Genomic DNA, 17,274 nt, shown 5'->3' on the forward strand with positions numbered 1-17,274 from the left:
TGGCTCATTGTCATTTAGCTTGATTGAGATTTTTGCGTCAGCAGAGAGCTTGCGTTAGGAAAATTCCTAACACTTACCATGCTTAATATGATGTCTGTGCCAATTATCTGGACTTGATCACTATAAAATGTTATGAGTTGAAGCCTCAGTGTAAGCATAAATATACATACACCATTTAATATAAGCACATAAATATCATTTTAGGTATCATCAAACATTTAAAATAAAGATTCTAAAAGTCAACAGAATCAGAAACAAGCATTTTTTGGTACTGTCTCAAGTTCGAGGGACTAACAGCATTACATACCAGTGAGCACTCAGGAGGAAACGGATGTTAAACTCCTGGTATGGCTGTAAATTAGCATAGTCCTATTGAATTAGGGGTCCAGAGTCTCCCCCGAGAAATGTGTAAGTCAGCCTGGCTCTAGGACAGTTTAAGAGATGTTCAGCCAGGCTCCAGAAAGGAAGTTTCGCTTTCCTTCTCCGTTGTCATGGTACCAGACAAACTCCTTGGATAGTTGTTTGCTTATTTGAATGACTGAATAAATAACCCCAGAGGACAACCAATCAGGAGCCACTATTGGTCCAACGTGAATTGGGACAGGGACTTAGGAAGGGTAGTAGTCAGTGGGCAAGGACAGACCCAACAGGGTGATTTGTCCCTCACCAGAAGTGGACACATGACTGGATATAAGGAAACTGAGTTTTAAAGTCTGAAATCTTGGTATCTTAAAAATAAGGAAGAGGCCGTCATCACTCAGCAGATTAGCTTGAAGTCTAAGAGGAGAAGTGGCTTGAAAAGCTTGGACGGACGGCAGGACTATAACATGGGGTCAGACTGAACGCAGAATCTGGGAGCTTTCACTAAAAGTACTGGAAAATATTATCTTGCTTGCCCACTTCCACGTGACATGGGCGGGGCAGAAGACACCCAAGGGACCGCCACCTGGCGCCACCTGGCACAGGCTGAGAAGGCACCACTATGAGGGGCAAGCGTGTAGTGGGAAGACGGGAAAGAAAGAAGTAGAACCATTTGTACACTGTGAAGAGAGGCAGAACTGGAGAAACTAGGGTGAGGAAGAGCCCGCACTGCCACCTGAGGCCATGGTGAGGTCCTGGCCCATGCTGCGACTGAGGACCGTGTCTGGATCCGTGGCCCTGTGGTAGCAATGTCTGTGGCTCACCTTACCACCAAAGGCCGTGCTAACATCTCCAGTCTGGGCTGCTACCTGAGGCAATGCTAATGTCTGAGGGCTGTATAGAGTTGGCCCCACCCTTGCCTGGGCAACACAGTAGAGCTGGCCCTGGTGACTGAAGCGTAGAAAAGCTGGCCCAGAGGCCATGAGCACTGGAAACTGGCTCCACCCCTCACCTGGGCAGTGTGAGAGAACTGGCCCCAAAGGGGTGAGAGCAGGTGAACTGGTCCCACTCCTTGCCTGGGCAGCACAATAGAATTGGCCCTGATGGATGGTGAGGGTGCAGGAGAGTGGGAGGACTGACTAACCCAGCTACCACCCAGACCCAGATCCAGGGCTTTAAATTGGCCCACCCCAGGTTCTGGCTATTACAAATAATGCTGCTATGAACATAGTTGAACAAATGCTTTTGTAATATGATAGGGCATCTCTTGGGTATATTCCCAAGAGTGGTATTGCTGGGTCCTGGGGTAGGTTGATCCCGAATTTCCTGAGAAACCGCCACACTGCTTTCCAAAGTGGTTGCACAAGTTTGCATTCCCACCAGCAATGGATGAGTGTGCCCCTTTCTCCACAACCTCTCCAGCAAAGACTGTCATTGGTGTTTTTGATTTTAGCCATTCTGACAGGTGTAAGATGGTATCTCAAAGTTGTTTTGATTTGCATTTCCTTGATCGCTAAGGAGGTTGAGCATGACCTTAAGTGTCTTTTGGCCATTTGAACTTCTTCTGTTGAGAATTCTCTGTTCAGTTCAGTGCCCCATTTCTTAATTGGGTTGATTAGCATTTTAAAGTCTAGTTTCTTGAGTTCTTTATATATTTTGGAGATCAGACCTTTGTCTGTTGCAGGGTTGGTGAAGATCTCCCAGTCAGTGGATTGCCTTTTTGTCTTAGTGACAGTGTCCTTTGCTTTACAGAAGCTTCTCAGTTTCAGTAGGTCCCATTTATTCAATGTTGCCCTTAATGTCTGTGCTGCTGGGGTTATACATAGGAAGTGATCTCCTGTGCCCAGAACCTGGAAACAACCTAGATGTCCTTCAATGGAAGAATGGATGAAGAAAGTGTGGAATATATACACATTAGAGTACTACTCAGCAGTAAAAAACAATGACTTCTTGAATTTTGCATGCAAATGGATGGAAATAGAAAACACTATCCTGAGTGAGGTGTCCCAGACCCAAAAAGATGAACATGGGATGTACTCACTCTTAATTGGTTTCTAGCCATAAATAAATGACATTGTGATCCTAAAGAAGCTAAATAAGAAGGTGAACCCAAAGAAAAACATAAAGTTATCCTCCTGGATATGGGAAGTAGACAAGATTGCCGGACAAAAAATTGGGATCTTGGGGGTGGGGTGGGATAGGGGTAAGGGGAGAAGGGGAGAGAAAAGTGAGAAGGGGAGGATGGGGGGAACTTTGGGAATTGGGATGGTGGGGATAAAGGAAGGATGGATATGGAAGCAGGGAAGCATGTATCTTAATTAAGGGAGCCATTTTAGGGTTGGCAAGAGACTTGAACCTAGAGGGGCTCCCAGGTGCCCAGGGGGATGTCCCCAGTTAGTTCTTTGGGCAGCTGAGGATAGGAAACCTGAAATGGCCCTATCCTATAGCCATACTGATGAATATCTTGCATATCACCAAAGAACCTTCATCTGGCGATGGATGAAGATAGAGACAGAGACCCACATTGGAGCACCAGAATGAGCTCCCAAGGTCTCAATGAAGAGCAGAAGGAGGGAGAACATGAGCAAGGAAGTCAGGACCGCGAGGGGTGCACCCACCCACTGAGACAGAGGGACTGATCTATTGGGAGCTCACCAAGGCCAGCTGGACTGGAACTGAAAAAGCATGGGATAAAACCGGACTCTCTGAACACGGCAGACAATGAGGGCTGATGAGAAGCCAAGGAAAATGACACGGGGTTTTGATCCTACTTCATGTTCTGGCTTTGTGGGAGCCTAGCCAGTTTGGATGCTCACCTTCCTAGACCTAGGTGGAGCGGGGAGGACCTTGGACTTTCCACAGTGCAGGGAACCCTGACTGCTCTTCGGACTGGAGAGGGAGGGAGAAAGGAGTGGGGGGAGGGGGAGAGGAGTGGGGGGAGGGGGAGGGAAATGGGAGGCTGGGAGGAGGCGGAAATTTTTTTTTTCAATAAAAAAAAAATTGGCCCACCCCAACATCTACCCCATCCATGAAGTACTAGAGCACATGAGGGATTGGTCCTGAGACCCAGAGCTGCAGGACCTCCATGACACGAGCAACAACAGACATCTGTGGCGAGGGTTCAGTAGTGATGGCGCAGCAATGACTCATTGCAGTGAACACTTGCAAGGAAAACTGGTAAATGGTATACTGTGACCACACCTTGACACACCACAGCTACCATGGTGACATTGTTTGTTTTCTTTTGGTGAGGGAGGTTGCAAGGGTAGAGGGTGGATACAGAGATAAGGAGGGACAGGGAGATGAATGGGATTGGGGTGCATGATGTGAAATTCACAAAGAATCAATAAAAAGTTAAAAAAAATGTTATTTCATTGGGGGCTGTAGAGACAGCTCAGTGGTTATGAGCATTTACTGTTCAGTCATAATTACTGGAGTTCTGTTCCCAACACCTACATCACGAATACCTGTAACTCCAACTCCAAGGGATCCAATACCCTCTTCTGGCCTCTGAGAGCCCCTGAATACACATATGTACATATACCCATACTGACACAGATATATACATCTATACACAAACAAATCAAATAAAATCTTAAAAAGTGTTTCCATTATATATGCGAGAGGACAGGAGCCCCAGGACTCAGGAGACGTGGTTTTAAGTAAAGCTGGTCGGAGAGTCCACATTGGCTCATTTGTAGTGAAGTAATGATGACAGCCAGTGGGGATGAGAGGGGGAGTGTGAGAGTGAGTCCCATAAAACAAACAGCCTGACTCGGAAGACTTGATTGGGGGAGGGGGAGGGAATGGGAGGTGGTGGTGGGGAAGAGGCAGAAATCTTTAATAATTAAATAAATTAATTTAATAAAAAAAAGAAAAAAAAAAGTTCCACAAATATACATGCAGAAATGTTACAGCAATAGGATATATGCTACAAAGAGAGCGGTATCTATAAAAAATATTGGTTAGAAAACATAGTTAAAATATTTTGTTGCTCTTTTAGAACAAGAGAATGATGGAATTGCATATCTCCTGGGGTTCAGTGGAAGCATTGCTGCCAGTCCAGTGGACCCTGAAATTTGGGCAGAAGTGCCACTCTCTGCTGTTTGTCAATAAGCTTTTGGAATATTTGTGCATTGTGAACAAAGTTTCTTATAATATTATATTCAAGTAAAAAAAAAAGAACACTAAAAAAAAAAAAAAAAAAAAAACAGCCTGAGGGGGAGTCCCATAAAACAAACAGCCTGAGGGGGAGTCCCAGCAGGCAGTTTCTGCCAGCAGTGGTCCCAGCTTCCTTGTTTGTGCCACAGATTAAGAATCCTCCTAAGGCTATTATAACCCCTGGAAGCATTTCGAGAGTCAAATAGTATTCATTTTCTTTACTGAAAGCAGGTATCTTATTTCTCCTACTATTCTATTTCATTAAATCCACACAGAAACCGGAACTGTGTTCTGGCGGCCCACGGTCAGAACTTCAGTCTCTGGGGTTGGCCAGATAAACACCTAGAGCTGACACAATGTTGTCTGGATGCCGTCAGAGATGGAGTAAGAAAATAAGATCAGAGGTTTAAACTTAGAAGCAAAGTCAGTGATGATTTTGCTGAGTTTCTTAATGTACTGGAAACTGGCATCCAGGATGGCAGGGCAAGCTGTCCTGTGTCTGCTCACTAGTTACTCTATCAGAACTCAAGTCTCAAGTCCAAATGGATCAAAGACCTCGACATAAAGCCAGCCACACTGAACCTCATAGAAGAGAAAGTGGGAAGTACACTTGAAATCATTGGCACCACTTCCTAAATATAACCCCAGCAGCACAGACACTGAGAGAAACAATTAATAAATGGGACCTCCTGAAACTGAAAAGATTCTGTAAAGCAAAGGACACAGTCAACAAGACAAAACGACAGCCTACAGAATGGGAAAAGATCTTCACCAACCCCACATCAGACATAGGGGTTGGTCTCCAAAACATACAAAGAACTCAAGAATTTGGTCATAAAAAAAAAGCAAATAATCTAATAGAGAACTCTAAACAGAGGAATCTAAAATGGCTGAAAGACACTTAAGGAAACGTTCAACATCCTTAGCCATCAGAGAAATGCAAATCAAAACAACTCTGAAATTCCATCTTACACCTGTAAGAATGTCCAAGATCAAAAACACTGATGACAACTTACGCTGGAGAGGCTGTGGGGAAAAGGGAACACTCCTGCATTGCTGGTGGGAATGCAAGCTGGTACAACCCCTTTGGACATCAGCGTGGCAATTTCTCAGAAAATTAGGAAACAACCTTCCTCAAGACCCAGTAATACCACTTTTGGGTATATACCCAAAGGATGCTCAATCATGCCACAAGGACATGTGCTCAACTATTTTCATAGCAGCATTGTTTGTCATAGCCAGAACCTGGAAACAACCTAAATGCCCCTCTACCAAAGAATGGATAAGGAAAATGTGGTACATTTACACAATGGAGTACTACACAGCAGAAAAAATAATGACATCTTGAAATTTGCAGGCAAATGGATGGATCCAGAAAACATCATATTGAGTGAGGTAACCCAGACCCAGAAAGACAAATATCATATGAACTCACTCATAAGTGACTTTTAGACATAAAGCAAAGAATTATGGATGCTTACAATCATTTACAATCATTTTAAAGCAGAGTAACATCTGTAATGGCTCGGCTTGGCAGGAAGGACAAACTTTACAGTGTCGGCAGGAAATACAACAGAAAATGCTAATCTTTTAAGTGTTAATTTTTAATTTTTAAGTGCTGTGGTTTGTGTTTACGCACTGGTTCAGCTCTCAGCAAGCCCCGCGTTGCTGAGAAAGGCTGTGTCTTCCCTTAGTGCAAACACCAGGGGTCACTAACCTTTCTCTCACTCATGCTCTGGATGCCGTTACTCACCATCGTCCCTGCTGCCATCCGGAAATCTCCAGTGCACAGTGAAGCAGCTTTCACACAAAAGTCTTTTACGATAGAGGGGAGATGGTTCAGTGGGTAAAGTTAGCAAGAAATCTCGAGTTCAGATTCCCAGCAGCCCCAGAAGCCAGGAGTGGAGACAAATGGACCTCAGGACACACTGGTGGCCAGCCTAGCCCCATGGCTAAGCTTCAGGCTCAGTAAGAGATGGGATCTCCAAAACTAATATGGACGGTGACCACAGAAGGAACCTGAGGTTGAGTTTTGGTCACATACACACATGTGCCCACACCTGCCAGAAAACATCATATAAACACCATACACACAAATACATACAAAAAAATTCATGAAGAAAATTTTTGTAAATAAATTACTATTTTAAGCATTTAAATGGTTTTTCTGTATAAACATTGGAATTTGTGCAATTTCTAGTACATAGGGAACCGCTAAAGTTGTTTTGTTTTTTAATGCTACCTCTAAGGACTCGGCTAGGACAAAGCCATTTGATCGTACATTGTAATGTCTCCATCACGTGATGTTGTCAAAGTGAGCAGCTTCATATTTATCTAAGCATGACACCCATCAGTGAGGACCCTTTGCCAGCCAGAGCTGTGAGACATCCCTTGCTCCCACGTTAAGAAACTTCTAGTCAGTTAAATTATCATTGCTGGCAGTGGGTTGTTAAAATTCCTCAGGATATTTTCCTAAAATGCTGTGCTTCAGCAAACCCATCTATCATCTCCTGCTGCTTTAACTGGTGTTAAGGGTTCTCAAATCCCTCTTTCCTGGTTGTGTCAGCAATCCTGGGAAACCCTGGGGTTCTTCTCGCCAGCGGGGAGGTTTTCGACTGAGCTGTCTGAACATCCATTCTCCGGCCACTTCTCAGCTCCTTCGCTCTTCGCTTCCTGTGATTAAGCCTAGACATCGCTAGGAGGCCCATGCCTGGTGGCTGACTGGCTAGTTGACTCAAGCAGGACTAATGGTTGTGGTTTCAAAGTCTTAGGATGGTCCATGACTCGCTTTTCTCTCAACTTCCACACAATGTCTCCCTACCCACAGGAGCTGGCAGGCGCCAGGCAACTGCTGAAGGTATGGAGAAGAATTCTTCCTTGGAGAGTGAACCATTGCTATAATGGAGAGTTGAGCAGTGTACACCCAAGGTGTGAACTTGAAAATCCGTCTTCGTAGATATAATTAAGATGGAGCTATCACAGGATTTGCTGGCTATTAAGATATAATTAAGGTGGAGCTATCATAGGATTTGCTGGCTATTAAGCCGGCCTGATTGGTGTCCTTATAACAAACATACTGGTTGAAATCCTTAGTACTGGATAAAAAGGAGAGAGCAGGCTGAGTGCTGGAATTCATCAACCCTGCTTCCTGGCCACAGATGTGTGGGATTAGATCATTTAAGAGCCTTCCCCAGCATAATGGGCCAGATTCTCAAACTGTTAACCCCTTTCTCTTTTTACTTACTCTTGTCAGGGCATTGTAACATAGCAACAAAAACAAATAACTAATACAGTCACCATTTCTCAGCCATCATGCGCTGGACCACAGTGGTTTCTGAAAATGGCCAACCCTGCCTGGTTCCCCACAACCAATAAACCCTGCTTTGAAGGCCTGTGATGGTCAATTGTGTCAATTTGACACAGCTGAGGGTCGCATGGGAAGGGATTATCTAGACCAAGTGGAGACCCCTTTCCAGACAACTCTACATTATGCCAATGGACAATCAAAGCCAACCATCAATACAGTGGGACCATGGCAAACACATAGCACAATCCTATTGTGACAATGTGGTGGGGAAGTGGGCAAGGCTGGTAACTGGTAGCCTACCACCTGTGGCTCTGCCTGGCTGCCCTAAATCTGGATGGACCAAGCAACTTACCCACCAAAGTCCATTCTTTCTGGGAGGCTCCAACCTGATGCCATCACTGTGCACAGGTGGGAAGTGAGGAATGGGAATGACCAGGCTGTGCCCAGATGACAGGATCCGGCACACTGGTGTGCCATGACTCACCTGCACTGCCCGCTGTTCCTGTCACACTCAGAAATGGCCGCCTTGACAGTGCCTTTCCTGGAGCAGTTGCAGGCTTCACAGCCAGCCAGGGGGTGGAAGTTGAAGGCATTCACCTCACAGACTTCACACTGGGGCCTGACTGTGCGGGGTGGACAGAGGCACTTCCCCGTCACCTCTTCACAAAGGCGTCTGCCACAGTTGCAAGCTGTCGAGGGACAAAGAGACCCTGCATAGGAGTTGGACCATACAGACCACTGGGATTTCTTGGCGTTCCTGTGGAGTTTGGGGACATGTTTTCCTTCCCCTTCTGTGTGGGTGTCATTGTCCATGCTGATCTGAGCCAGTCATACCAAGGCTCCCAGGGGATAACAGTGTGCGGCCCCCAAGTGAGGAGCAGCTGGGCTAACTGGCTCTAGGCTACATACTCCACAAACCTACCAGGCTGCTGGCATCCCATTCCAACATGGGCCTCCTGTTCAACAGAAAGCTCTAGAAGGCATCAAGTAGGGAACATTCAAGACATCCTGGAGCAGCTCTGCAGCTTCCCAAAGCCCTGCAGGTCCAGGGCCCATGGTCAGCACCGTCTGCAGCAGTGACATTCTTGTTTGTTCAGAGTGTCCCGTGGTGCTTTGCACACCTGTAGCTCTCACTGCCACTGACGGCATGGGCTGAGCCAGGGCATCAAACCACAGGGTAGCTCTTAAGTAAAAACACGAGGGTTCCTAATTGAATGAATGTCTTTTCTGAACCAAGTTTTCATTGGATCACACAACCTGAAAAGAACTTTTGAGAGGAAAGGGACCAAGCTATCCATATGATAAGTATACACTCACATTTATGTTTAAGCCCTCGAGCCTTGCTGCTCAGACCACAGTTTGTAGACATGGGGCATGAGCTAGCCTGCATGTTTATAAGGAATACAGTGTCACTTACGCTTGCAGTGTGGAAATCCATAGTGGCCTGTTGCACAGCGCGTGCACTGCCTCCCGATGACGTTGGGCCGGCAAGGGCACTGCCCGCCCTCAGGATTGCAGTGCTGGCCAGCAGCCCCAGCAGGGTGACAATCACAAGGCAGAGCACCGTTATGGTAAAAGGCTACCAGGGACCTTGCCGCATTCTTACAGAATCCAGAGGCTGCCTGGGGGCTGTGAAAGCAAAACCACTCATGGTGATAATGTAGGATATGCATCTTTCCTCAACTTCCCTTTCCGACTGGGTCCACCTGGCAGCATCTTTGTGGGTGGGGGCGCTGAGCACTAGAGTTTGGCAAGAAGTGAAAAATGATCCCACTGTGGTTTCAGCCAGTGACAGCCACCCTGTCCCCAAGGTCTGCTCCCGGAGAAGGCATCACAGGAATGGCCAGTGGGAACCCGGTGTGAAGCAGCCGCAGGACAAGCTGAGGTGTGGAAAGATAATGGAGACTAAATGACGTGCTGAGAACTGTCAGCTACTGAGCCACACAGTCGTCCGGCCAGGCGGGTCATCTCCCAGATAAGGGACCTTAGCTGTGGTCATTCCCGAGGATGAGTGGTATGGAGCAGATGAGATGTGGGACCTTAGCTTTTACTGTCACTGTACAAGAAAAGCCGTCTTCAGGGCCTCTGGAGCTCCTGGCTCCTTCTAGAAGCTTCTAGGGGGCATTGGATTCCACAGCACAGCTGGTATAGGGGCTGTTGTGCTCTTAGCACCTAGGGATGAGAGAAGACAGGGCACAAAGGGCACAGCTCTGGAAGTCCCCATCACAGAGGTGATTGCCAGGAAAGATGCCCTGGGTGGGATCTTTCAGTATATACAGCAGCCAGTAGGAATTAAAAAGGTGCAAGAGATTCTCCTAATTGGTCCCTAATCCTGAAGTGAGGGTAGGCCTCTGCTGAGTTCAAGGTTGAATGTGGTCACCTTGCCCAGATGGTACATGTCGAGGTCTCTCACAGAGTGGTGGGCGCAGTGAACGGCATCACCTTCCTGAGACGCCAGCCCCACTGCTCTCCTGGGTGGTGAGGAGAGGCCTACTTCAGGCCAGATTCTTTCCAGACCTCCAGCTTGGAATACGATCATGCCAGAGCCCTCCCACAAAACGACACTCACTCAATATAAAAACTGTCTCCTCCACAATTGCTGATGAACTCAAAGGACTTGTCCACTGATGTTCTGTGAAGTATTTGGTAGTCATAGTTCTCTGCCGGCACCACTAGAACACGGACCTAAAGAAAAGCCAAGGCCAGAGAAGGAGGAAGAGAATGACCCCACATCTTTTCCTGTTTATCCAAATGCCAGCAAGACAGGATTTACAAAGCAAGCACAGCAGCAAACCCGAGGTGTGGTAAAGACTCAGTGCAGTTGCTAGGGAACAGTGGGCACAAGCAGGACTCTTGGAAGCATCTGCTCCAAGGAACAAGGAATCCCAGTGCTGAGTGATGGTTAGTTCAAGGTTCCTAGCAGAGCATGTTGGGGTGACTGGGGCATCACATGACACGTGTGGGACTCCTGGTTCTCCGGGGACCACTGTTTTATATTTTAAAGGTAAGCAAACTGAAGCTGCAGAGCCAACAGGGAACCTATTATCGTGGCCTTCCTCTGAAGTTTATTTAGTATTTGTGGTGTAAATGAGATGTCCTGCGTAGCTCAGGTATTTGAACATTTGATTTCTAGCTGGTATCACTCACTGTCTGGGAGGTTTAGGAGGCATGCCTTGTGGGATTTGTAAATCACTGAGCCAGACTTTGAGAGCAGAACCAAGTGGACTCTTCCCAGCTTTCCAGACATCCTTAAGGAAATGCTAAATTAACTCAGAGAGAGAGAGAGAGAGAGAGAGAGAGAGAGAGAGAGAGAGAGAGAGGCATGCCTTGTGGGATTTGTAAATCACTGAGCCAGATTTTGAGAGCAGAACCAAGTGGACTCTTCCCAGCTTTCCAGACATCCTTAAGGAAATGCTAAATTAACTCAGAGAGAGAGAGAGAGAGAGAGAGAGAGAGAGAGAGAGAGAGAGAGAGAGGAAGAAGAAGGAGGAGGAGTAAGAGGAGGAGGAGGAGGCAGCACAGACTGGAGGGCCACAGAGCAGAACCCAGATAGCTTTCTAGCCATCCTTAAGGAAATGCTCAATTAACTCTAAGCCAGGCTCACTGGTCAACAGGATTTTGTCAGATACAAAAGTAGGTAGAAGATTCTAGAAAAGAGCACAAGAAAGCCTGCTGGCATTGTCAAAAATGGCAAGTCTGTGAGCTTTTGAATAATGACTATGGCCAGAGAATGAAAGGGGTGGGTGATATTGTGTTTATACTTGAACAAATACAGCTTGCCTGAAGATCAGAGTGTGGAGGTAGCCACACTAGCTAGCCATAAAGCCAGGCAGTGGTGGCACACAGCTTTAATCCCAACACCCAGAAGACAGAGGCAGATGGATCTCTGTGAGTTCAAGGCTACGCTGGTCTACACAAGATAGAATCTGTCTAAAAGAAACAAAACCCAGCAGTGGTGACTCACACCTTTAGTCCCAGTACTTGGGAGTGGAGACAGGAAGTGATATAGCTGGGCAGAGAGAGGAATACAAGGTGGAGGATTCAGTCTGAGTTTCATAGAGACAGCATTCAGTCTGAGGAATTGTAGAGACTGGATACCCTTTTTCAGCTGAGGCGTTAACAAGGTAAGAGTTGGCTGTGACTTGTTCCTTTCTCTCTCTGATCTTTCAGCATTTATGCCAATATCTGGTTCTGGGTTTTTTTTTTTTGTGAAGACCAATTAGAACAATAATTAGTACAGCAAAGGGAGAACATGGGACAGAGGAGGCATGGATGAAAGATGAACTAGAAGCGGGCAGGAAAGGCCATTAATTCCAGTGTGAGGTGAGTGAACCAGAATGAAGTGGATGGACCAAAGAGATGCAGGTAAACAGAGTGAGGACCTGGACAAGAGCCAGCAGGTTCAGCAATAGGAACAGATGAGAGACCCTGGAGAAAGGCCAGTCCAATCAGAGGAGACCCCTGATGGTCAGTTATTGGGCCTGGACTTCAGGCAAAATCAAGAGTGAGTTCAGAGACATGGGTGCTATTCCCACAAAGCAGGAACAGAAGATGTTCACAGAGATATGTCACAGGGTCTCAGAGCGGATCCTGGGGACATCAACATATGGAGATCAGGGTAAGGAAAGTCACTAAAGGGGGCCATGAGAAAGTGACAGTAACCAGGAGGGTAAAAGTTTCAGAGAGGGGCCAGGAATAAGCGAAGGCTGGGCGTAGGCCAGTCACTTAGTCTCAGTCATTCCTATTCTCCTGACTGTGATTGTCACGTGGTTTTATTTTTATGGGTTTATAAAACATACTTTTCTACAAATAACCAACTTTTCCACTAAACGGAATTAATTCCTAGGAGAAAGTACTAACATACAATGGCTGACCAGGGAGCACGCTGAAGGCTAAGCAGAACACACCAGCGTTATGGACTTTCCTTCTGGAACCTTCACCGTCACAGCTACCTCTGCTTCTGAGATGTCAAACTCCACCTGGCCATTGGAGATCACTTGGTTCCGGCAGCCGAGTAAATGAGGGCAAAAGGAGGCAAGGAAGGAACCTGGAGAGGGAGCGAGACATGCTGTCACAGGGCTGCAAGGACAACATCGGGAACATGTCACGGAGCCCGCTCGTGACATCGGGAACATGTCATGGAGACCGCTCGTGACATCGGGAGTATGCAATGGAGCCCGCTCGTGACATCAGGCTCATGTCATGAAGCCCGCTCGTGACATCAGGCACATGTCATGGAGACCGCTTGTGACATCAGGCTCATGTCATGAAGCCCGCTCGTGACATCAGGCACATGTCATGGAGCCCGTTCGTGACATCGGGAGTATGCAATGGAGCCTGCTCATGACATTGGGAACAAATCATGGAGCCTAATCAAGGCTGCTCACCTGACCGTGGTCTTCCTCCATCCACAAAGACCTCTGTGGGGAATGTTGGGTGTTCTGTTTGATAAAAATGGATGACAAAGACATGTTGGCCCGGGTGTGGTATCAGTCCTCTCAGGGTTATTTGATTCTAAGAGGACAAAAAAAGGGGGGGGGGGGGAAACACTCTCAAACTGAAGAACTTTGAATGATTAGGACATGAGATGTTGCTATAGTTCCTACAAAAACTCATGGCGAGACTTAATTCTTCAATGCAGTATTGAGGGGCAGAGCTTAAGAGACACAGTTAGATTATGGGGCCAGAGCCTGGTAAACAGATTGAAGACATGTACAGAAGTGAGTCCTTTCCCCACAGGGTGGGGTCAGAGGGAACTGTTAGAAAAGCACCCTTTTTCTCTTGAACAATTGCTACTGAAACACAAGTTCAACCATGTGGCACCTTCAGCCGTGTTATGATATGCCAGGGATCTTCGCCAGGTACCTGGTCGTGTACTTGCCGGCCTCTAGAACCATGACCTAAGTAAAACCCTTCTCTCTGTAAGATCCCCAGCCTCGGCATCCTGCTACAGCAGCTCTACAAACAGGCTAAGCAGCTGAAGCAAGCTCGGTGTTGAGAAGGACAGCTGCCGGATTCCTACAGACACCTTCAGACAAGTGTTGATAGGAGCTTTGTTTGCAATCACATACAGTGAGAATTAGATGCAAACCAAATGTCTCTCACCTACAGAATAGAGAAACTGAGGCACAACCGGACATTTGGGGGTGATTAGAGAAGGAGGCTTGGTTAATCACGCCAGAAGACTGGCGGTTGTTATGATTTCCATCACCCAGCACTCTGGCTGGCACTTCTGGGTTCCAGGGCCGCGCATGTACCTACAAGCGCTCAGGCAACTTCCATAGCCACCTCAAGCCCTACGTGACCTATGTGCAGCATGGTCACCTACACATGACACAGTGTAAGCCCTTGTGTGCATGCGTGAGCCCCTGTGCACATGCGCTAGGCAGCCTTTAAAAGCAGGATACTCCCGTTCCATGCGCGCTTTCTCTCTCCTCTCCCCCCCCCCTCCCTCTCTCTCCTCCTCTCTCTCTCTCCCCCCTCTCTCCTCTCTCTCCCTCTCCCTCTCTCTCCTTTCTCTTTCCCTCCCCTCCCACTCCCCTCCCCCCTCCCTCCCTCCTCTCTCTCCCTCTCTCTCTCTCTCTCTCCTTTCTCTCTCCCCTCCCCTCCTCCTCCCCCTCCCCACCTCCTCCAACTTCCTCGGCCTCTGCAAGTGTCCTTCTCTCTCTTAATAACCTCCTACAGTGGGTTTTGTGATCCATCTTCGTTCGCGCCGGGTAATTTCAGTAGTATTTATCAAAGTCAAACACATGACACAGCAGTTACATGCCTGGGTACATGCCCAACAGAAATGTACAGTATGTTTGCCGAAGGACTAGACAAACACGCTGCCAGCCGTGGGACTCAATACATGAGTTTGTGTAAGAAGCAGTAGGCTCCCATTTTTTGAGGGAACTTTTGATTACATGACAAATCAACATGATGCTCTCCCTTCCCCAAATCAAGCCATGCCCGGCTTTCTCTCTGTGTCTCAGACCTCCTGGGGTCCTCCTGGGAGGCTAATCACTGCTGCCTTGAGTTAGACTCTCCTCAGGGCCTGCCTGAGGTCCACTATGCAGGCCAGGTCACGTGGTGCATGTTAAAACAAGCCAGAGCCTCTCGGCAGGCAGGAGGAATTCCAATCAGACCAGATTAAACCAAATTAAATGCCCGTGATTAACAGATGGTGGTCCCGGGTGGCCGGGAGCATGGCAGGGGAAAGACAGAGGAAGCACACACGCAAACCTAAAACCATGACTTTCTTTTTCTGGTACGACCCTAAATACCCTGTGGGAGTGGTCCTGATCCTCCCTGGGAAGGGGTCAGCGCTTGGCAGGCTGGGGTGACACTTCCAACTCAATATTACATTTAAAATGTTGGTCATAATTATCACCTCAACTCCTTGTCACACCCCTATATCCAAAGAATCCCTGCCATGCTCCCGGCCACCCAGGACTGCTGTCTATTAAACACAGGAATTTAATTTGGTTTAATCTGGTCTGATTGGAATTCTTTGTGCTGGTGGAGAGGCTCTATTAGAAAATATTCCTAACAGTGCAGAACTTACGCACATCCCAGAACTATTCCAGGAGAGCACTTACCCTTTGCTCTTTGAAATTGAAAACTTTTTCCTTCAAGACCCTACCTTGCTGCCTGTGGTACGGTGTAACTCTTCCAGCCTTTCGTGAACTGAAGGCCCTGTCCCTCCCTTTCTCTTCAGTCAGCACTCCCTGTGTGTTATCCCTGATGGCTACCGCTCTTGAGGAAACTCATCCCACAGCCTGAAGGCTTGCCTTCTACCTCAAGCTGTGATGTTGTAACTGAAAAACCCCTCTGCAGGTAACTTACCTCAGCTCCTTTTCTGAGAACCTGTAATATCCTTACTATTCATAGCGATTACCTCTTTATACACGTGGACAAGCTGGTGAGGACACCTTGGTGTGGGTGGAAAGCTGAAACCACACAAGCTCTAGCTGGTGGGGAAGGACACCTCATTCTGGGTACACCCTCTGCCACTCCCCACCCACCACCAAGCACAACTGAGCCCAGAGTTTTACCCTGTTGGCCTAAGAGAATATGCCCTGCTGTGCTCTTTTAATTCAAAAACTATGGCAAAAACACCACTGCCACAGCTGGGAAGTCTAACATCTTTCAAACTATTTTTATTACACGTATTTGCACACTGGAGTGGGACCCTAAGTACCATAGCAAACATTCGGTGGCCAGAGGGCGACTTTCAGGAATCTGTTCTCTCCTTCCACCAACATCCCAGGGATGGGACTCTCTGGTCATCAGTCTGGCCAGCAGTGCCTTTTTTTTTACCTTGGGAGTTGTCTTAGAGGCCTCTATCTATCTTCGAGTGAGGGCAAAACCAGGGCTTCATTTCAGCTTACCACACACCCCCCACCACACCCCACACCCCACCCCCACCCAGCTACAAGATCTTCTATGAGAATGTCTGGTCCCCACAACTTCCTAGTTTCCTTTACCAAGTCTGGTGGCTAGATAAAAGACAGCATTCCCTCAGGGACTTGAGAAAATAGTCCCTGCCTCTAAAAGGAGTCAGTCTCCTTATGTCTGGCGAAAGGAGCTTTAGGCTCTCCATTAACCTGCACCTATGAGCAGATGAAGGTCTATGCTAGCCTCTAGGCTCCTTCAATCCCTACTCACAAGCACCTGGTATACACTTCAAAGTCTTCACCCCAGTTTACCGTCTCCCCTCCTGCCATGTATCCCCTTAAAACCCTGGGAAACCAGACTCCCTCTCCCCCCTCTCTCTACTGTCCCGAGAGAGCCTCAGTAGTTTGGAACTTTCTCTTTTCACCCGCAGGGCAGCTGTTTTGGCTCCTTTACTGCACCAGTTTCATTTAGACAACTTCCTCCATTCTCTCTGCCGCCGCCGCTAGGGGCCGAGAAGAGCCCTCTTGAGTTCATGCAATAATTCAGAACGCTGTGATTTTTTTAAGCGATCCTGTGATTTTTTTTTTAATGGCTTATGGTAAAAAGCACTTTATGGCCTTACTAAATTTAACCCCCCAGGACTAGACGATAATTGGTGAATGTCTATTGAGAATTCCCCACCTAAACGGTTAAGGGATGCCTAACCATTTACTGGCTGCACCAGCTCTTGTCAAAATTCTGCACTCCACCATGTCAAACAGCCACCGCCTATGAAAGCAATAGGCTCTGTAACGTGCTAAGTTACTGAGTGTTTGCGGGGACAGATGCGGAGGGCAGGAATAGCCCTGAGTCGGGGCTACCCAGGCTGCACTGCCGCGCTGCTCAGTGAACCACAGCTGAGAGAGGACGTTCATAGGTTTTAAGGGGCTAGGATGGGTAAAGACAGATGACTGGCCCCACTCCAGAGCCTGGGATGAAGGGGGTGGGGGCACCCCAAACAAGCCCCAGGGTGAGGTGGATGCTGCCTGGTGGAGGTGGGGGTCAGGGGTGTGGCACTCTGACAACCA

General features: G+C 47.6%; 1 protein-coding gene across 1 annotated transcript in view; it reads right to left on the reverse strand.

Annotated features, from left to right (window-relative positions):
- Lama3 (laminin subunit alpha 3) overlaps positions 1-17,274 on the reverse strand; it is a 214,227-nt gene that overhangs the window by 86,289 nt on the left and 110,664 nt on the right. Inside the window, exons 28-32 of the mRNA XM_057789086.1 lie at positions 13,216-13,342; positions 12,736-12,875; positions 10,398-10,513; positions 9,246-9,457; positions 8,313-8,517 (exon numbers count right to left, since the gene is read on the reverse strand). Coding sequence (XP_057645069.1) covers positions 8,313-8,517; positions 9,246-9,457; positions 10,398-10,513; positions 12,736-12,875; positions 13,216-13,342 — 800 coding nt within the window. The remainder of the gene's footprint in view (positions 1-8,312; positions 8,518-9,245; positions 9,458-10,397; positions 10,514-12,735; positions 12,876-13,215; positions 13,343-17,274) is intronic.

The sequence above is a fragment of the Chionomys nivalis genome, chromosome 14 (assembly GCF_950005125.1).
Source record: "Chionomys nivalis chromosome 14, mChiNiv1.1, whole genome shotgun sequence".
Lineage (NCBI taxonomy): Eukaryota > Metazoa > Chordata > Mammalia > Rodentia > Cricetidae > Chionomys > Chionomys nivalis.